Consider the following 22,040-nt stretch of genomic DNA (forward strand, 5'->3'; position numbering starts at 1 on the left):
ATTTTCCGGACTATAAGGCGCAGCGGACTATAAGGCGCACCTTCAATGAATGGCCCATTTTACACCTTTGTCCTTATATAAGGCGCACCAGACTGACTAAAAGTCGCACCATTAATGCATCATGTCAGATTTTTAATCCAAATCAAATCATTCTCCATTTTATCTTTTTTATTTCAACTTCAGATGCAACAAATTACTTTATAATCACAAAATAATGATCCATAGTCTGTTTGATTCATGATTCATAGTCTTCAGCGGGCCACTTATGATTAATTTCATGATTTTCAATTTTTTTTTTTATTTCAACTATTAGGTGCGCCTTATAGTTTGCAAAATACGGTATTGTATGTCTGTCACAAGTGCTTGGTACCCAAATGGACAGACCGGATTCATTTATCAGCTTTAAAGGCTAATGTTAGCTAGCATTTCAGGTTTTGTGGAATTGTAAATGAAAATACCATTGACAAAACGTACTCCATATGTAAGACATGTCCAATAAAATTCAAATGTAGCTACATGCAAAATCACAGAAGTGTGGCGTTTCCAATGTTCCAGTTAGTACATTCAAATATGATATAAGTTTGAACATGATTACAGGTATGTTCAAACATTCTCTCAAAAACATTCGAACGTTCTCGCAAATACGTTTGAACGTTCTTGCAAATACGTTTGAAAGTATTAGCCAGCTAAATGCACAAGCCAATAGCCTTCCCTTTGAACTGGCTATAATAGAAAAGGGATGAATTACAAAACTTTTGAATTTTGATGCAAAAGTGAACTCTTATAACTTTTCTTAGTGACACTGATGTTAATGACAATGCGCAAGCATTTGGTCAGTTCACATCAGCAAAGCTGATGACCTCTGGGTGGCTCCAGCGAGCCAATCTAAAAGTCCACATGTTGCGCCTCAATATTCCTCAGACGGCATTTACCAAAGAAGAATGACTACTTTACATTCACCCCGGCAGGATTATGCTCTAGAAAAGATTTTAAAAAGCAGATCAGTCATATTAGCGCCACGCCGACTCAGCTCTGCTGTCAGCCAATTAGCCTCAATTGATGTTGCAACAACATGCGCTGTTGTCATTCTCACACAAGGACTCACTTTTACGGCCTAATAGTATGCTACAACCGAGGGATAACAAGGACGAATTATGAGTTGTTTTCTTTTTTAAATCAAATTTTCCAGTGAGCATTGTAAAAGCATCTGCAATGTGGCTGTAAAATGTTTAAGATTTGCAAAGTGGTGACTCGGTATGGTGCTATTTTTCCTACAAGACGGTGCATATAATATTTAATTTCAAACCACAATTTGAAGTTTATATACAACTCAATTATTTGGGTAAGTATAAACAAGTAAACAAGACACAGTTTGTCTTCCAAAAACAAGAGGAACAACACATTCTGGTAAAAGACACATGACGACTTTTGCATGTTAACCCAATCGAAGGTGTGTGCTCAACATGGCCGCCTCTCAGTTGAGGTTATGGGTTTGAATTTCCTTCCCGAGTGGAGTTTTCATGTTGTCCGGATGCTTGTGTAGGTTTTCTCCGGGTACTCTGGCTTCCTCTCAGATCCTCAAAACATGCATGTTAGGTTCAGTGAAGACTCTACATTGTCTATAGGTGTGAATGTGAGAGTGAATGATTGCTGGTTTATATGTGACCAGTCCAGGGGGTACTCCTATCTAGGTCCCAGCTGACCCTTGACCTTAAGAGGATGAGAGCCTCTGTATAGAAAATAGCTGAAACTCATTTTGCATTCTGTAACATTGCTCAGTCAGGCTTTTATGAAGAGTGCATTATGGATGTTACATCAGAAATAATGATTTGATTTACAAAAACACTTTGCACTTTATTTCCGTCTACATTAAATCAAATTTGGGACAGTTTATTTTTGAAAAACAAAATGCTCTCAGCCAAACAATGTCGCAGGCTTTAAAATAATTTCAACACTGTCAGCTAATGGAGGTCTAATGGAAAATGCATACATAATAACTATCCATTCTGCCCTGTTCCCACTCAACTGTATTTAAGTAAAAGTAGATATTGCTTTTATTAAGACTGCTCGTGGGAAATTATATTTCAGTAGTATATAAAGAAAACAGCAATTTCACTTGTCCATGGAATGTCACTTAGTGTACACATTATGTGACCTGGCCTTTCTTTTAAAATGTCTGTCACCAGATCACAAGTAGTCAATAAATCCAGTTTATAATCTGACTTCACTGTAAAATGTCGGGCCCAGGTCACCTTTTCATTCAAAGCGTTTACAGAAACCAGTGTTTCTTGTGTAATTTAAAACGTTATTATATAATTTGATCAACATTTATATGCTCAAAACACCGCCCTGGCCAACATAAAATAAAAATTAAAACTGCTGTCTTAAAAATTGGACTGACCCAGGAAGGTGGGTCACGTTGACCCAGGAAAGTGGGTCAAATTGACCCAACTTTGGGTTGTTTAGCACAAACTAAACAATCACTTTGGGGGTTGTTTTGTACAATAAAAAGCCCAGTCGGGTCAAATGGACACGTATTACTTTGAGAAGTGATACTATGGCTGCTGACTTTTACAAATCAAAGGTGCAGCATGGAATAAAGAAACTGCAGCATCCTCCGTGGAAATGTTTGACTGTTCTGACATTTGGACAATCGTGCAGGAGCAAAGGGCAAACACAATTGTTTCTTCACTGTAGCGCCACAGAGGAGATCACGTAGATGAGCCAACATTGGGGAACAGAGGTAGGTGAAGAGCACGTACAAAAAGACTTCCACTCTAGCCTCGCTTTTGTCATATTCCAGTTTCTTCAAGGTTCTTTGATTACGTGTTTTGGTGCGGCGAGACCGACTGACATAACTTCTCTCTGGCCGTGGTCATTTGTTTTTCAGTGCTGGGGAAACAGCGACCCGCTGTGGAAGGTCACTGCAAGTAGCATCACTTGCAAAACATTGGGAATATCAATATATGTAATGAGAAAAACCTCCGATGACTACCTTGAGTTGATCATTTCGGTTAGTCTTAAAACTCAATTATAACCTGTGTCTAAGGGGATTGTGCTTGACTTAATAGAAGTTAATCTGTATTTTCATTTCTACTACATCTCAAGTATCCTATGAAAACAAACATTAAATGTTTCCGAGCTGATAGTCCCACTGCATGGAAAAATGCCTAACAAGCAGTTTCCCCAGTGCACTTCAACTCAGCTCATCAACATGAGAAGAGAGTAAACAAGATCACAAGGGGAAATAAGTTCAGTCGTTTCCATGCATCTTCTTCTTTTAACAAGTGCTGTGTAAAGATGCTGTGTGGTCTTAATTACAGGTAGTTCTTTATCAGGAATTTGGATGTGGAGCAAGAGAGTGCACCAGCAGGGTACCACTCAAGTGTGATCCACAAGCAGATCAACCAGCGATGTCTACTTCAACTATTTTATTACCCAATTTGCACTTATCTTGTACAATACTGTAGTTGTGATTCATTTTTGTCTTTCTTACCTACCCACGACTGACCCTCATCATTACCATTTATTTTCTACTGCACTTGTCCTCATGGAGCCAAGCCAGCTTTGCGCGAGAGATGAGCTAAATCCTGGATAAGTTACCAGTCAATCAGAAAGCACATATTTACACATGGATAACACTTTGTCATCTATGAATCTAAAATGAATATCACATGCATATTTATGTAAAGTGGGAGGAAACCCGACTACTTGTAGTAAACACCCACAAGCACAGGAAGAAAATACAAAATCTATACCAGAAGGCTGGCGCCATGATTTGATCCCTGAAACCATTGGATTTAAAATACTTGCCACATTAAAAAAAGTGAGACTGAATAATATATACTTGAATGGCATTTATTTATTTCATTTCCCCCCCCATTGTTGATTGTTGTTCTTGAGGTTCTTCACGATAACATCACAAGTCGGGTCCATCTGGACCTTCTGTTTGTGTGTCGAAAGTTCTGTCAAAGTCCTTACGAGGTGTGTTGACAATGTCTCGCCTCAGCTTTCATCCGCCTCCAAGTTGATGTTGGTACCGAACTTGGCGTAGAGCTGCACCTTCAGATCCAACAACAGTTGCTGGATGGTTGACACTCGCTCATCAAGCTCTTTGACCTCCTGCTTAAGTGCTTCCTGCTCACACAATCAAGCCACTTACAATTACACACAGTGGATGATTCAAAGGCCTGTTCCAAAGAACAATTCAGTGGCTTTTGTTTTCCAGTTCACTGCTTATTTTTCACTTCATCGTCTGCCAGGGCTGTTGTTATTCCCGGTCCAGAATGGTGACGTCTTTTGCCTTTTAATTACGTAAAGTCGGATAAATGTGACCTCTCAGTTCAGAGAGATGTGTTTCGGATCTAGGACCAAAGATGAAAGTGACCCATGTTGGACGTGAAACAAAAAAATCAGTACATAATACGATAAAGAAAGACAAGACTGTAGAACCCAAGGTAAACTTTAGTGGCGTACAACTTCGCTGTATCATGATGAGAGTTGCCGCTTGCATTTTGGTCACCTAAATAAGGAGAGTGAAAAACCAGAGGAGCTACAAACTATATCCAAAGTTATACCTTTGTTTTTAAATGAGTACCTCTCTGACAGTGTCAATAAGAACTGACCATTATATTTGTGTACGTTTATTCCATCATGTTTAATCCTAATTTATTCATTTGTGGTTTTTAACCATAAACTCGCTTCACTGAATGGCTGGGAGAATTCACATGGTTTTGTTTGGGTTAGAGTAAAACGTTTCTTACCCTGCACAGGTATAATTCATTTTCTATACCCGTAAAAAAAATAAAGCATAAAACGTAACACAATCAAAAAGTACAGTTACATTCAATCAATGGAAATCATTTCATACAATGCATCAACTTGATAAGCATAGTGTGGTGATAGGAGATGTGAAGTGAACTACCTTGGCAGCCTCCAGCATCTCTTGCGATTCTTCCTGCGTGTGACTAATGAAAACGTCACCGATTTGATAAGGGATCAAAAGTGAGTCATCGTCAAACATTAATAGGTCGTCGCTGGCGTCCTCCAAGTTCTGCAGTGATTTCTGCAAGGCAAGAGAGCACATCAGTGGTGGGAATCGCAGACAAACTCACAATATTAGCAAACCTCACCTTCTTTGCCTCAATTTCTTTATTTAGCTCTGCCATTCGATTCGTGCTCCTGGCAAACTTGTTGATCTTCTGCTGGTCTTCAAAAGTGACATTGACATCTTCGACCCCCTAGGAGTGAGAAATGCAGGTTGGTGAAGTCAAACACAAGATACACGCATTGTTGAACTTGCATAATAAATTGTAATTCTGTGATTAGGAAATATTCTGGAGGTCTCAACATGCACAAAACTCCATTTTGATAATCACGCATGCCCTTGAGAAAATGAATGTATTTTAGGAGTGTACAATGCAACACCTCAATTCATAAATTAGTAGAACTGCTACGATTTTATACTACTGCTGTGTTTTACGTTCCTGTAGATGTTATCATTCATGAATTCAAACGACACGGGCATGGTATTACGCTACCTTTTCTCCAAAACCCAGAAATTACGGACACCTACAGAACACGCAACCCAACTGAGAACAGAATGAAGCGAGATTGAACTCTGCAACTGCTATAATAGGTGAATCTGAACGATTTAACAAACGTATTCCATTGTCATTTCGTTCATTTGTCTGTCTGCTTATTTAAAAAAATGAGAGATCGTTTGTGCAACGAATATGCTATCCAACTAATTACTAATAAATCGCAGAATAATTACGCAGAATGACTGGCGAGGTAGCTGGCTGCTACTTAGCACACGCTGCTATGATTGAAATGAGGGTGTGACCGCGATCAAAAATCATCGGAAGCGCGCTCTTACAGCACCGACAGTTTAATTTACAAAACACAACATCTATACAAAAGCGGTAGCATATGTTGGAGACCAGAAATAGTCTTTTAAAATCAACTTACGGGTGTTGATTTTATGGTTGCAGCCATCTTCAGTTCTTCGTTGAAACAGTGGGGAAACGAGCGCCAGGATGGAACTAACAGCGCCCCCATGCGCCGCGGTAGACCACAATTTTTTCTCTCTCGCGAACAGGGAAGTGGGCACAACCTTACAAGATTTTTTTGTTGTTGCATGAGGCATATTTTGCATTTTCCCACAGTTTAGAACAGTTTTAGGCTGTCTTAATTTTACACTTGGCAGCATGGTATCTGACAGGTTTGTCCATACAGTTCAAAGGTCATGGGTTGTAAACTGCTGGGAAAGGCTCCAGCACACCCATGTACCCAGTGAGGCTAAGCAGTGGCAGAGAATGTCACATTTAAAGGGTGGACAGGCACTATTTGGATACAAACATGTATGAAAAATGTCAGAGGTGTTATTAAATGAGTCCACTGTCATTATATCTCCAGCAAACAGTACCGTGCCCTAAACTCAAATATTTACTGAACATCTGTAAAGAAAGAACACCATTAATCCATTCTAAATGTGCATGCCATACATAGTAGCACCCCAAAAGTCGAGCCCAATCTTTTCCATGATGTTCGTTGTATGAGCCCAGCAGCATTCTTAGCCCAAAAAAATCTTATTTGACACACACATTTAATCCATTTGCCATGAAAAAAGTGCATTAAATACATGTATTGTGAATTAAACACTTTTTTTTTAGCATTGTGTAATTGGCATGTGTCATTGCCACCACGTCTGATATAAAGAGCGCACTCCAGACTGGGGGAATCCAACTCCCACTTTAATGTGCACGTCACAATTGGTACATTGTGCTCAAGCATTCCAACACTTACCATCAATACAGCACATTTTAGGTCCATTTAAAAAGAAAAAAAACATGTTTTTCTTCCACAGTGTAACTGAGTGATGTCAGTGTTGGCTTCTGAGAGAAACAAAACAAACGCTAAAGGAACTTTTGGCCCCGTAATCGCGACACATTTCGACAGCTAAAAAAACCCAAGACTGATAAAAGGAAGAAATCGGTTGATGAGCTGTCATCTTGGATGGTGAAAGGTTTGCAGAATTGAGAGGCATTGTGCAATCTTTAACGGAACAATGATCTAATCACAGAGCTCAGTCTTTTTTGATGAGCTCTGATCAAAAGGAGCCCTTACTCGCTCTTGACAAGTCACAAACATCTTTGCTTTGAAATGGAATAATGTCACATTCGATATTTTAAGCCTCATGTCGGTTTTGATTAAATGGAACCGGAATCTTAATAAAATAAACAAATAAGACAACTGGAATGTCACTCAGCTGAGTGCAGCGCCACCAAGGCTGAATTGTCATAAAGAAGCAAAAATCTTGATTTTGTTAAAAAAACAACAACAGGACCGCAGCGTTTTTTACACTGGGGCTGGAAGAATGACTGTAAAAAAATAAAGTGCGTTTGGGTTCACAAATCACAGCAGTTTTGAATAGGACTTTTTATGCTAGAGAGCGCTTAGCACAGGCCCAAATAATTTAAATAAATAAATAAATAAATAAATAAATAAATAAATAAATAAATAAATAAATAAATAAATAAATAAATAAATAAATAAATAAATAGCAAGAAAAAAAGAACACCATGTGGTTGTTTTTGGTTTGATTCAATGGGTCTGTAGATGAGGAATGGTTGTCTTGTGCATTTGAGCATCAAAATATGTTGAGATACTCTTCTGCACATTTGTTCAATTAAAGCAGATTTGAAAGTGTGTGGTCTTTATGTGGCTCCTATACATTATATTTCATATGTTCAATGCCGTAATGGAGTCTGTCACTCAAAACCTAGTTACCTGAAAAATACAATTTAACTAAGTATAAAACTCACTATTATTTTTACACCGGGAAGAAGGCTCAAGAGGGCTTGAACTAATCATGTGCTGCTGCTGCTGCTGCACGTCTTTTGGGCCTTCCAGGGAGAAAATCTGATTGATTATTTAAGAAGAGTCCCACCCATCTGCAAGCACACATATAATGATCTTGTCTACAACGGCGGTAGGTAAGCACAGTTGGGCTGAAGTGACGAGTCCACCCCTTTTGACAGGGTGTTACTCTACCTGTTGTCTTCCAAGGGAGGATCTCATTTACTTAGACCTGAAGAGCCGCTTGGGTAAGGCAATTGATTCACATTACATGTGACCAAATGCTGCAGTTACTTCTGTTCTAATTTCTCTTGGCTTCCCTGCATCTTTTGGTCTTACAGTAAGTATGGGGAGTGAGCATTCCAAAAACAAAGATCCAAGCAAGGTAATATGACAGATGAAGCAAATTCACCTTGGAAACTATTAGTAACTAAGAACAATAATACAATTCTCATTATTATAATTTTTGATTATTTTATTAATCATTGAGAATAAGTGGGCCAGGTGATTATGATGATTATTCATTTGATTGTTAGATTGTTATCATATTCATGTGGTAGCATTTAGGAATGCTTACTTATGTTTTTCACTTGTCATTTTTCTTTTCATTGTTCCATACTATATGTTTATAGGTCAATCAGTGTGATAAAAATGGAGGACTGAATGGCCTAGCAGAAAACATGACATCAAATGGACTAGAAAATGAAGGTGAGTTTTTTTATATCAATGTTACGGTTGAACTTCAAATATACATATCACAGTTTTGTATGGTTGAGCTTCAAATATACATATCACTGTTTTGTTGGGATTTGGAAACACGTTTTTCTAAAAAATGGAAATGGAAAATGTATTCTAGCATAATACTAATCGACTTTCATCTTTAATAAATAGACAGTGGTTTATGTAACTGTAATATTTTACTTACCACATAAATGTGAAAAGAACTTACCACTGTTAACATTGCTGAGAATAAACAAAATATATTAAAAAAAAAAAAGTGCAGAACATAGTGAGTTGCACTCGCATTATTATTAAACATTCTTTACACCTGTCCAATGAACCATTTTTAATAGCGAAGAGAAAATTTGAGTGATCTTAACTAATGGTAAATTCCTTTTATATTCAGTTTCACAATTCCCTTCACAGTTTTTGTTGAGGTTGTTAGTTGCAAAAAAAATCAAAAGATAATTCGAACTACATTTTATGACTAGATATGCGTGACTATAAAAATTCATTTTCCCCAAAACCTTTGGTTGAATTCCGAATTGTCAAAGGTGCCCTGTTCAGCTTTCGCATTTCTACTATATTTATAATTATAACGCTGACATCGATAGCTGCCAAATTAGATCGTACATAATCATAATTATATTTTTTCCTCGCTTACTTTTCAAAACACATTATGTATCTATCTGTCAGTGGTAAACAAAATCAGCCTCTCATGCGCAGGATGAATGTGCGTCCTTTGGACTTTTTAATGCTAGGTAAACAGTGACTGTTTCTTGTACTCTCTATTGTGAACTATAGGCGTAGTCTCTCAAATGGGCTATTTAATCTGTCATGGTGCAGTTACTGTCCCTGCAGAGAGAATCATCCAGTGAGATGATGTTTACACAATGGTGATCGGGTTAATCTCATGTTCTTGGGTAGACAAGCCCATGTTTACTTCATGGAGCACGATTCTTTCAAAGAACAGACACAGCATTAGTTATACTCTAACTGATTTAATCATTGACAAATATTAGTTTGAACAACCTTTTAAAGGAAAATGCTAAAATAAAATTAGCTCAGTTTATGATGGACAAAATTGGGACAAAATCACCATTGAGCTGATTTATTGTAATTCCCCAAAACAGGCTAACTTGTGTGTTCACTCTAAAAGATTGCATATGCTGTTGGTTACAGGTTTTAGAAAATCACATTGCCTGAACAAGGTTATGTATATTTGTATAAACTCCTCCCAAAAGGTTCAAAAAGTACTCTGTGTCAATATTGTCAGTTTGGCAGAAACAGATCCTGGGTGCGCCCGGTTAGTAGATTATCTTACTTATTTGAGAAATCAAGCTTGTGCCTGTTTTTGCAAGGGCAAACCTTCAGCAAATTCACACACACTCAGATGAGTTAAATGAAAACAAAACACAGCTTTAATGGGATTGGTGGCCTCCAAAGAATTATCAGCGCAAAAGATTTCTCAGTCATGATTGTTATGTCACCATTTGACTTTTTTTTTATTCTCTTTAGCTGAAAGTTTGACACCAAACCAACAAACCAGCAAGGTTGCAGCATTCAATTCTGACGCAGATTCTGAATATGTGGTGATGCACTTGGATAGTCAGCAAGCTGAAACCCAAGTTGTTCCCGAAAAGCCGTCCGCCACTTCTGAGACAGAAGAGGCTGAGAAACCCGGAGCAAAAATGCATTTTTTTGACAAAATATTCAAAAGGAAAGCAGAACCAGAGGCGCCAGTTGATGCAGAGCATGTTGCTGTAGAAGAGACTCATGAGAATATTGCAATAGAAGCAAGTCTTCCTACCACAGACACACAGCTGGTGAGTATTTTCTCTTTTATGGTTAAGGAAGGGACCAAGAGTATGGAGATTCTGGTTGGGTTGGGGGTCAAGACCAGGTTCAAGGGTTCGTTTTGAAATGGGATGAGAATATAATTCTGAGAGAAAACTTTGGGCCTGGGTCTTAGGTCAGGCGGTTAAGTTTCTCGTGAGTTCTGGCAAAGGTTCTAATATGAAACTCTAAAAACTAAACCACTAATATTTACAAAATATAAAACTTAAAGACACTCTTTACTTAATTACGCTGCCAGTGGAGGAATTTTAAAGACTCCTTCAGTGGACAACCATTGTTGTCGTACGGTAAGTAAAGTAAGTTTTCATTATCAAGCACAAGTTTAAGTGCTCGTATCGCCCCTAAGGTTTCCAATCAAAAGCAGCATATTACTGGAGCTCCGGTCACATTAACCAATCAGCGCCAAGATGGTTAAAAAAGTGACGTGTCCGTATCACACTTTCAACCATCTTTCCGGATATCGTGAGGCGCTAAGCTAACTTTCTCTGTCCAATGTCAAACAATCACATAGCCTCTATAGTGTCTAATGTTACACATGAAAATCAAACTATTTGTTTATGTTTAAGATTTGTCATTTAAATCTTCAATCATATGCCTCTGAAATCAAATACATAAAAGTGTCATTTAATCTGTTGCACCAACTCCTATGAAGTTACATTTTATGGGTCAATATACATCCTGCTCAAAAACATGGTTATTATTTGTCCCAGGGTCAAACGCCAAAGTATGAATCTAAATGTGAATCTTGATTTTCATGATAAAGGAATCCAGTTCAAGCAGAGAAGATGGAGTCAGCACATCAGCACCCAAAATGGAACCGGATTATCTGCATCAAGCCGAATCATCCACTCAGACAGAGAGAATAGTTGAATCAGATATTTCAACACAAACAAGAGATGATGCGGAGAGAGCACTGACCACCAAGGTCCTGGTCGGAACGGATCGAGCCAACGAACCGAGTGAATCCGATATCGTGATCGCAAGGGAGGCGATTGAAGAACTGTCGGACAACCAGGCAACAGGGATCACCACTTTTGACATCATCAATGAGGATAGCGTGTTCAGGGCTGAGAGGGTGGAGGTGACTGGTGAAATCCAGAATCCTGAAAAAAGGAGGCTTGATGACACTCATAAAATTGATACAAAAATCCCAGTCAAATATCAGCCAGTAGGATCCATCACTGAGATAGCTGATGACGTCAACGTGTCTCGGCTTCAGGTTGGAGAAGGCGGCTCAGCGGATGAAACACTTCTGAGTGAGACTGCTGAACCTGAAGTCATCCCCCATGATATCACGGGAAGAAATGACATCCCATCAGCCAATGTTGAGCCACTAATCACAATGATGGAAACCATCTCAGAGGAGGAAGAGCATTTGCTTCTTGAGAGACCAAAGCGAGTCTTTGAGAATATTGCTCAACGTGTTGATGTGCTTGAGGATTCTTCAGAAAGAACCACTATTTGGTACAAAGAACTGTCAATCATTGACGAAGTTCTTGAACATCATATTGTTAAATGTTTAGCGGATGCAGATGATAAAGACTTTGACACGGCACCGGAAACCAATGCAGAATCTGACTTTCCTGCAGATGGTAACAAAGAGAAAGCAGTTGCTCTCCCCTCTCAGATCCCCAAATTCAAATCTACTATGCTTCTGGAACCTGCCAATGATGACCACCAACAACAAGCCAACACTGTAGTCAGGTTTGTATCCTCTGCACAGCAGGCTGGTGATTCAGAGCCTACCTTCATGGAGACCATTCACAAGATCGCCTCTGTAGAATCTAAACAGGACGTAAAGGCAGTCCTAGGAAGTGTTGATGAAGCTATACCGATCCAAGAATTATCTTCTCAATGTGAAGTCACCAAACCAGCTGTGCAAGCTGTGGCATACCGCTCGGAACTACTCATCAAAATCCCCGCAGTACCAAGAAAAACTGTGGCGACCAACATTCCGACTAAAGATGACCTACATTTTGAGGAATCTACAAAGAAAGAAAATGAAGTCATTGATGACGGTACACTTGATGAAGAATTGTCCTCTGAATGTAATGTCACCAACACATTTGTGGGAGCTGGATTCTGTTCGCAACCACTCACTGAGATCTCAGAGACGAGTAAGAATGAGAATTTTACTCCTGCGAAAGGTTACTTTGAGGAATCTCCACAGATAAAAACTGAGGAAAATACACCTATTGATAAATCATCTTGTGAAGCATCTTTGGAAGTTTTGGCAGAAGACAAATGTCCCAAACCACTTGATCAAATACCTGCAATTTGCAAGCCAATTGTAAAGGATGCTCAAGATGAGATTCACTTGAAGGATTTTACTCAGCTAAAAAATGGAGTAGTCAATAAAATGACGAAATGTGAAGCACAAATAACATCCGAAGCTTCTTTGTCAGAACATGAATGTTTTGAAACACCCAGTGAAATCCCACAAAACTCTGAGCCAACTGTAGAGGAGCCCATCATCTCTGCCAAAGACAAGAGCCATTTTGAAGAAACATCTGATGAAGGTGAGATCTGTCAATCATCAAAACATGCACCAGCCGAAAGTTCTGCAATCTCAGATGCACCCAAAGAGGAAAATGAAAGCCCTCACAAGACTCAAGGAACAACCGGAATAGAGCTTTTTGATAAAGGGATGTTTGAAAATCTTGATGTTTGTACAACCACTTCTACAGACACTTTGCAAGCAAAATCATTAACAGGGGGGGATCTGGATTCATGTCGCTCAGTTCATGAGGATCCACTAGAAGAGAACAGTGTTGTCAAAACTGAGGACACAAAACATGATGTTCAAGAGTCCCTGTCCTTAATGGAAGCGTTAGATATTCCTGAAGATGAAGCTTGCCTTGGGACCTCAAAGGCTGAATCAAGTGTCAACACAACAGAAATTATGCCTACTGAAGAGTGGTCAGACCAAAAGTTGGAACGCCAGGAACACATGGAAGATTTACTCATGAGGCTGGAGTCTTCATGTACATCTGTTGTTGAAGATTCACCCTACAGACTTCAATATTTTGACATATCTTCATCGAGTGATAAGATCATGGTTGTCATTCAAGTAGCTCCAGAAGAACAGCAATGAAACACAAAAACTTTTTTTGTTGTTGTTATTTTAGGCTTTTAAATGTACAGAACACTGCTGTAAACGTGATTGCATTTTGACAATGTCAAGGCACCTGTATTTTTAAATATCTAATTCACTTTGTAATGTAGCAATGTTGACAATAAAATAATTTAAAAAACTATTGACTATTCTTATTTGTCCATCATGGAGGAATGCAGAAAATTCCCCAACAGAAGGAAGTGCAAAGACCTCCACCAACACAATGATCTCCACAGAAGACGTCTATCGGTTGGGCTTGAGGAGACATGCACATGTTCAGAGCAGCTCTGTTAATGTAAAGGAGCCAACACTGGAGTGAATGGGCAAAAGGTTCCGCAGATGACGATTCAGTGAATGAATCTTTCAAATGAGTAAATTTGAATGAACTCATGCTAGTTATTCATCACAGTAAAAAGCACTGCCATTCCCATTGCTAATACTGATATTATAGATAGATAGATAGATAGATAGATAGATAGATAGATAGATAGATAGATAGATAGATAGATAGATAGATAGATAGATAGATAGATAGATAGATAGATAGATAGATAGATAGATAGATAGATAGATAGATAGATAGATAGATAGATAGATAGATAGATAGATAGATAGATAGATAGATAGATAGATAGATAGATAGATAGATAGATAGATAGATAGATAGATAGATAGATAGATAGATAGATAGATAGATAGATAGATAGATAGATAGATAGATAGATAGATAGATAGATAGATAGATAGATAGATAGATAGATAGATAGATAGATAGATAGATAGATAGATAGATAGATAGATAGATAGATAGATAGATAGATAGATAGATAGATAGATAGATAGATAGATAGATAGATAGATAGATAGATAGATAGATAAACAACTGCTTGGCTTGCTTTACCCAAAGTAGAACTGACTTTGATTGTTTAACATGACACCACGACAACATTTAAGTAATATCCAAAACAAAAAACATATTTTATAAAACATGGTTCCTTCAAAATACCCAACTAAAATATAAGCAGTGAAATTGAGATATGGACTGCATGTGCGTGACGTGCATTTTCTGTGATTGCTATGAGCTAATTTAGTATTTTGTCAGGATGCTTTACCAAAATCGTGGTCACAATTGTTTTTTTTTTCACGTCTGTGGCTCTGTAGAATTTGCTGTGATGTTTACAAATTACAAAATATGTAAGGCCCTTGAAGTAGCCTCATTGTTAACTGAAAAATGCGACTAGAATATTACATTATGTCTGATATGGAGTTGATGGAAGACTGTTGCACATAACAAACCTCATGTTCATTGAAGACTAAACAGATGTTTATGAAAGTTACTTTTGTTCAGTGGCAAAAAAAACCCAATCCTCCCATAATTATCATTAGATTTATCCAATCACGATAAAATCAATGATAGCAACTTCAAAGAGCCACAGCAAGGTATTTGGATTTTCTAACAATTCTTTGAAAAATGACCATCCAACATACTTGAATATCAATGAGTGAGGGGGGAGCATGCACGTTAATAAAAGGGTGATTGTTTACAATGTGCAGAGTAGGCAGAGGCATGGTTGGAATTGTGCTCCCATCTCAATGCTGTGATTAAGACGCTGTTGCACTGCTCTGCTACTGCATAACCCTCCAAAGGCTAATTCTGTGTGATGGTGCTTAGGCGACTGCTAACCAAAACCCAGAGGCACTGACGGAACCAGACGGTGGGAATCCAGAACCAATTGACAACGCTAACTGTCCACCTGCAGAAGACAAGACTAACCCAGAAGAGAGTCCAGTTATGAACTTCTTCAAAAATTTAGTAAGTGATACATTTTAAATGTAAACATGAATAATTTGTACGTTTGTGATATTTTGGTTATTGAATGTTGCTCTTCGACCACCAGGATTGAAGAATTTCATAAAATGTTGATTTGATTAGCTCTTAATCACTCAAATGAACCAGATTATTGTTTTTTTAACGCATTCCTTTTGCTAATATTACAAATAAATTGTAACAATGACGTTGTTCGTTGCACCAAAGCTATCCATAACAAATGATGCCCTGATGCACAACAGGCAGCCATTGTGTTTCCTCTTCATCATGCCGTCGTTTGGAACGTGTGGCGTTTTAAAGAGTTACAGTGCCCTCGCGCGATGCTAATCAAGGCTTGGAACATGCGGGAATGTGGCAGCCCATTGTTGGAGCCATCGTGTGAGCTCACAAGGGAGGCCTGTGCAGCTAGAAGTTCAGATTGGTAAAGATAGAGCGAGGGCAGGCCTACGCCATCTCCAGAGCACAATGGCCGCCACTCTGACAGCGACACACTGTGTACACAACATGGCCACCGACAGCGCTTATTTTGTTCGTACTTTTATGAACGACCTTCTTTCTAATGTGCCTTATGTTCAACTTTAACATTTGTAATGCAATCTTTAATAATGTAACACTTGGGCAACCTATTATTCTATTTTGTGTTTTTTTTTTTTTTCATGACAGAATTTAACCGTAGCTGTCCCTTCCCTTGTTCGGCAGACGACTCCTACTAAAACATCCAAAAAGGAAACTTCTGAAGTCATAACAGATCAGGTGACCATGACACAATCCGACTAAAAATAAATGGTCATAGATGATCACAATGAAAACAAGATGGTATTCTCCAATTTTTTATTTATGATACTATATCTGTCATTGTTGGGCAAAAACCTTCTGTGTCCAGATTTTTTAAAATTCAAATCTATACTATTGGTTGGTCCGGGTCTGGTGTGGGAGATTCTGCCCAAAGTGCAACCTTTGTACATGTAATGTTAATTTCACCCGATGACTTCATTAAATCCACTTCCTCATCATGTTAATTTTTTTTTTATGTTGAACCAGGACTGGGTACCGTATTTTCCGGACTATAAGGCGCACCTAAAAACCTAAAATGTTCTCAAAAGCCGACAGTGCGCCTTATAGTCCAGTGCGCCTTATATATGAACCAAATTCCTAAATTTAAACTGGCCCAAAGCATTGTGTCATGAAATCAATCATAAGTGGCCCACTGAAGACTATGAATCATGAATCAAAAAGACTATGGATCATTATTTTGTGATTATAAAGTAATTTGTTGCATCTGAAGTTGAAAAAAAAAAAAGATAAAATGGAGAATGATTTGATTTGGATTACAAATCTGACATGATGCATTAATGGTGCGCCTTATAGTCCGGTGCGCCTTATATAAGGACAACGTTTTAAAATGGGCCATTCATTGAAGGTGCGCCTTATAGTCCGGTGCGCTTTATAGTCCGGAAAATACGGTAATTAATCAATTAGTTTGTCTTTTTAGCAGTTTCTGTAATCCAAAGCATGTCCTGCTATATAGCCCAGCCCTTAAAAAACATGGTAACAGCTCATATTCATTCATTCATTCATTCAGTTATTTATTGAAATCAACTATAATTGGTTAGCAGAATTGTCCAAAGACTCTGAAAGCCAATGCTTAGTTTTAAAAAACAAAGATCAGCCAACGCAGATTAATGGATGTTTTGATCTGATGGTTAGTATGCAGGTTAAAGATGGCAGTTAAAGTAGCTTTCTATTTATTGCCAATAAACTGGATGCATTTTTTACTGATCTACATTAAAATGTTGCCTCTTTTGTTGCAAAACAGCGACAGAGGGAGAAACAGCCAGCGCCAACCACCACTGTGAGCACATTGTTTGTTTCCTTATCAAGCTATTGGGTTCCTTTCTGCCTTTGTCTTCGGTCAACCTCCTGCTAAATCTCCTTTATTGAACTCTTGATGGATTTTCAAATCGTCTTGGTTTTAAGTACTCGGCAGTTGTAACATCTGTCCTCCCCATGTTTGCAGACAAACATCCTAACTCAAGCTCTCCCCCAAAGGTTGCACAAGTATCTGATCCTCCTGCCGCCTCCAAGGGAATGTTGATCCCGCCACCTCCTCCTCCAGAGCTTCCAAAACTGGAAGTCAAAGTGGAGCTAAGTGGCAAAGCAGCCAAAGCCTCCACCTCCAAAGAAAAAACAAAAGCTGCGGCAAAGGGCACGGAATTCCCTAAAGGGAAGTCAGCCAAAGATGTCCTGAGCAAATTCTTCCATTCAAAGGTAAATATACACAATATAAGATTGTGTCCATTAATGCTATTCTAGTATATTCAAAATGTATTTGGTAAAGTTGTTTGACTGTATTCCGTAAAGTCATTCGAACATATTTGGCAAAGTCGTTTGAACATGTTTGAAGTCATTTGCACGTATTGATAAAAATGTTGGAACGATGGGAATTATGGAGAAAACATTTTTTAGCATTCAGCCTCTGTTTTACCAATACATTTGAATGACTTTATCAATTACGTTCAAACAACTTTACAGGTTACGATCAAATGACTTCGCTGCACGTTGGGATGAGACAGCCCAGTCAAGAATGTTTACCCAACATTTGTTTTTCGTGCATTAAACAGTGGTGTGTAGACTTTTTACATTCTCTGAGTGTTTGGTGGAATACATCTCTTTAGGTCTGTGTTCAATTATTTCAAGGAAAAAAAGATACATAGTTAATGTGGGATTTAGTCAGAAGATACCAAAGTCAATTGAGGAAAATGTTATTTGTACTGCATTGTTTTGTTTCATGACAACAAATGTTGTATATGCAGATCATGTAAGATCAGTAATAGCAGATGAGTGAAGTTTGCCTTTAACAATGATGATGCTTAACTTAAGTGTTTCAATGTGCTGCAGCCTAACAAGGAGACACAAGAGCAAGAAGCTGAAGTAGATCCAATTGTAGAAAAACAGGTAAACTTGTCCAGCTGCTCTCAGGAAGTGTCTGAATCTATTTGAAGCTATTCATGCTAGGCCTCAACTACGTACTCTAAAATTAAGAAAAGAAAAAAAAAAAAAAAACAGCAACAGCAAACGTTAATTTACCCTGCAGGAAACTCCAGTGGATGTGCCCCAAGCAGTTGTACAGGTTAAGGTAAATCACTGAACGTAAATATTTCACTTGTGAGAAGTAATCTTTTTATCTAAAAAAATGTTTTCATTTGTATTTGCAAATGAGGCTCAAGAACCTCAGCAGGCAAGAGAGGAAACTCAGATGGTTGTAGAGGAGAAGGTAAAGTAGCAGATGTAAACAAAAGTTTTTTCTTTCTTTAGTCGCAGTAGACTTGCAGTTAAATTCAAACTACATTCAAATCTTGCTAGCAGTTGCAAAATTGTAATTTCCCCTTTTGAGAATGTTAAGAAACACAATCGGACAAATTTGGAGGTGGTTTTATGATTCAAGAACAAATTATTTCAAACTCATTCATTCATATCTCATGTTAGTTAGTTAGTTAGTTAGTTAGTTGGTTAGTTGGTTAGTTAGTTAGTTAGTTAGTTAGTTAGTTAGTTAGTTAGTTAGTTAGTTAGTTAGTTAGTTAGTTAGTTTTGGTGCAAAAATAAAAACCTTTTCCTTTCTGCAGATGACATTAGAGACACCACCGCCTGAGGTAGAAAACGAGGTAATAAACAAGAGGAGTTATTCAGGAACATTCAGATTACATTTATTATGTGTACCTATTGTGTTATTTTTACAAAGGATCTCTTGGTTGTATTTAATCAACATTTTGAGATTGAAATCTTTGCTGGGATTTGGTTCTTTTCTTCCATCTTGTCTCAATAATCCTGCACAATTATTATCTATTCCTCCTCTTTGACCTTCAGGGGTCAACTCTGGTCATTAATTTAACAGTTTGTTTACACGTTTGCTGGTTATAATAATTCAACCAGCCGCATAAAACTTTATTGAGTCATGACGCATGGGCCAAATCAATCCAGATTTTTGTGCATCGGTGGAAAGTTCTAGGAATTAATTTTACTTTTTGATAAAATTATTGGGTGACCTGTTCTTTTTCTTCTTTGTGAATACTGCATGAGTCTAAGATAATTCTACTTACACTATTTTCAAGACAATATTCAGTATAGATAAATCAGGGTGTGCTTTTTTCTATTCTTGCAGGGACTTGGGTCTGGTTTCAAACATTTCCTCTCCTAACAATATTTTTCACTCTTAGGTTTCTACTTTAACTCAGTTCTAGTCGTTATCCTCATAAACTAGCTGGTCATGCTTATGATTATTTTTTGTCTTTCACAAAAGAAGGTGGATCCTTCTAAAGCTGGGACACTGGAGGCCACTGCCAAGCAAGAACCACCACCACCGGTTCAACAAGAGAAGAAAACCCCATCAAAGTCATCATTCTTCTCCTTTTTCAAACCTAATGTAAGAAGCAATCGACAAAACATCTGTTCATTTTCTGCTACTTGTGAAAGATGGAGATTGTCCCTGCTGATGCAAAAATTCATATTTCACTAAAAATCTTCTGAACAATGAGACTCATTTGTACTGTGGGATGAACCAAAGCAAGTCACGGACGAAATTATGTTGAAAGATTAATCGAAGAACCGAGCAAACGATCTTACTATGCACCATGGTGTGTTGCATTCACTGCTTTCAGGCGAGTGATCCGAAGAAGGTGAGCCCTGCCCCCGTCAAAGCAGCAGATGCATCTCCCACAGTAAAGACCAAAGAGGAGCCCAAAGCTGCAGCAAAGTCATGCGAGGTGGTCATAGACGACAAAGCAGCCTCAGTGGCCCCCAAAGCTGGCGACAGCGCTGCCAATGCAGCCAAGAAGTCAGAGAAGAGGAACTCCATCCAGCTCTTTTTGAAACATCTGGTAGAAAAAAACACACACACGCACACCAGCAATACTTAGTTACAGATCCCCACAGATTAATTCGGAGGCCTAACACGTTGCACAATGCTGTGAAACTGTCTCCACCAGGTGGCAGCAGAGGCTCATCAGATAATAAGTCAACTTTTGTGTTGACCATAGGAAGGTAGTTTTGTCAGAGTCGCTTTATTTCGTTATTTGCTTGTGTACAACTTGCCAATTTACATGACCTCGATTTTATTTATTGTATATATATTGTCGTATTACAATGGTCGTATTGGATTTTTCTTGGACTGTATAACCAGTCCATATAATAATAATATAATCAGTTAGTCTATAGTATATGAGTCATCTCTGAGTGGAACTCAGAATAAACCAACACGTACAGATGACAACACTGTCAAAATTATCCTTCTTCACATTAACCGCCAAAAACGAGCTGGTCCAGGAGTTGGTTGTATGATTTGTAATCAAACAGTACAAACATCAAGAGAAGTCTGATCCATTTTCTGAAATTCCTCTCTTCAGGGTCAGAAACGTCACTCGACAGATGCCGGCGTCCAGACCGAGCCAGTGACCGTGGCTCCAGCCAAATGAAAACAGAATCTACACTCAAGTACTTCTGTATAGACTTCCTTCTGTGTTTATCTTTCTCGCTGGCTCATGGCAACATTTCACGGAACCATCATATTAATAATTGCTTGTTTTTGTCAGTTTAGCAGTTCAAAGGTCAATACGAGGAGGCGAAAAAAATGAAAGTGAATATGAACTGAGAGTGCAGGTAGTTTTGGGATGGTTTGCTTTGTGACAATGTGGAGGAGGTTAACATTTGGTCAAATCAAAGACTTGAAATGAAATTAGCTTTGTTTGTACTAACAAACACCTTTTACGGGATCCACTAGCACACTTTACTTTTTGTTGCTGGGCGGCAACAGAAATCTTTCTCTTAAATGTGTATTGCGCTTGAGAAAATTGCACTTCAACATTCTGTTATGTTCATGTGAGATGTTCGTACATCTATTGACCCCATCTACTGGACACATGAGATATATCACAATCGTCGCTACGTCTAGGAATAATTGCAAGCTTTGAAAATAACAAATCCATGTGAGAATGAACTCGATAATATAATTGTCAATGTGCAAATACGTGTTGTGCGACCGACACCAAATCAATATGAAGTTGCCTCTGAACTGTCAAGTCATGGTTGTCTTGTGGCATGTTCTTGTGTGATTAACATTATGTTTTTGTCTGCTTCCATTAATGTGTTTATGTGTAAGTTACTTCCTGAAGACAATAAAGAGATTTGTCGGTTCTTGCTCATTGGCAAATGTTCATACAGAGAAGCCTTCAATAAAACCCACGATGATTCATTGGGTTTGAACATTATTAAGAACATGACGCGTTCATGTGTTTGGTGAACTTGAGGGGAAGTGTGATGCATCAATCACTTTCTGTAAATTTATAGTCATAGTTGGATTTCGTTTGGATTGCTGACTGACAGCTGCAAGAAAACAGGAATTCTCACAAGGAGCTATTTTATTTAGCTGAGTTTACTGGGCTACATATGTAAATAATATAAAATAATAAATAGTATGAATAGTGAGTAGTTAAATATCCCTAGCTGCGTTCAAGGGTAAAAACTAGTACAAAAATTTGGATCCAGTGCAAGGCTTGTTTCACCTGTTTGAGAATTTGGTCACATCATTATTCCTGTCACATAATCGTATAATAAATATAATCTCATTTATATGTGATGTAAGATGTTTGAACCGAGGCCCCATACATA

The 22,040-nt window shown here is 38.2% G+C and overlaps 2 protein-coding genes across 7 annotated transcripts; one reads left to right on the top strand and one right to left on the bottom strand.

Annotated features, from left to right (window-relative positions):
• Nucleotides 1-3,837: 3,837 nt before the first annotated feature.
• pfdn4 (prefoldin subunit 4) lies at nt 3,838-6,100 on the bottom strand. Its single transcript, XM_061272860.1, has 4 exons — nt 5,971-6,100; nt 5,133-5,240; nt 4,925-5,065; nt 3,838-4,137 (listed from the first exon to the last, which is right to left on the bottom strand). Exons 1-4 carry the CDS (start codon nt 6,058-6,060, stop codon nt 4,006-4,008), a joined length of 471 nt encoding a protein of 156 aa, XP_061128844.1. The 5' UTR covers nt 6,061-6,100; the 3' UTR covers nt 3,838-4,005.
• A 1,860-nt stretch (nt 6,101-7,960) lies between these two features.
• bcas1 (brain enriched myelin associated protein 1) lies at nt 7,961-21,570 on the top strand. 6 transcript variants are annotated; one of them, XM_061272275.1, is made up of 15 exons: nt 7,961-8,108; nt 8,202-8,245; nt 8,493-8,568; nt 10,099-10,406; nt 15,225-15,365; nt 16,044-16,133; nt 17,197-17,232; nt 17,430-17,648; nt 18,279-18,335; nt 18,475-18,516; nt 18,601-18,654; nt 19,004-19,042; nt 19,678-19,800; nt 20,036-20,254; nt 20,780-21,570. In XM_061272275.1, exons 1-15 carry the CDS (start codon nt 7,973-7,975, stop codon nt 20,846-20,848), a joined length of 1,653 nt encoding a protein of 550 aa, XP_061128259.1. In that variant the 5' UTR covers nt 7,961-7,972; the 3' UTR covers nt 20,849-21,570. The 6 variants fall into 6 exon arrangements, with proteins under 6 accessions (XP_061128259.1, XP_061128260.1, XP_061128261.1 ...); XM_061272276.1 differs by having other exon boundaries at nt 16,080-16,133; XM_061272277.1 differs by lacking the exon at nt 18,601-18,654.
• Nucleotides 21,571-22,040: the final 470 nt, after the last annotated feature.

The sequence above is a fragment of the Syngnathus typhle genome, linkage group LG2 (genome assembly GCF_033458585.1).
Source record: "Syngnathus typhle isolate RoL2023-S1 ecotype Sweden linkage group LG2, RoL_Styp_1.0, whole genome shotgun sequence".
NCBI lineage: Eukaryota > Metazoa > Chordata > Actinopteri > Syngnathiformes > Syngnathidae > Syngnathus > Syngnathus typhle.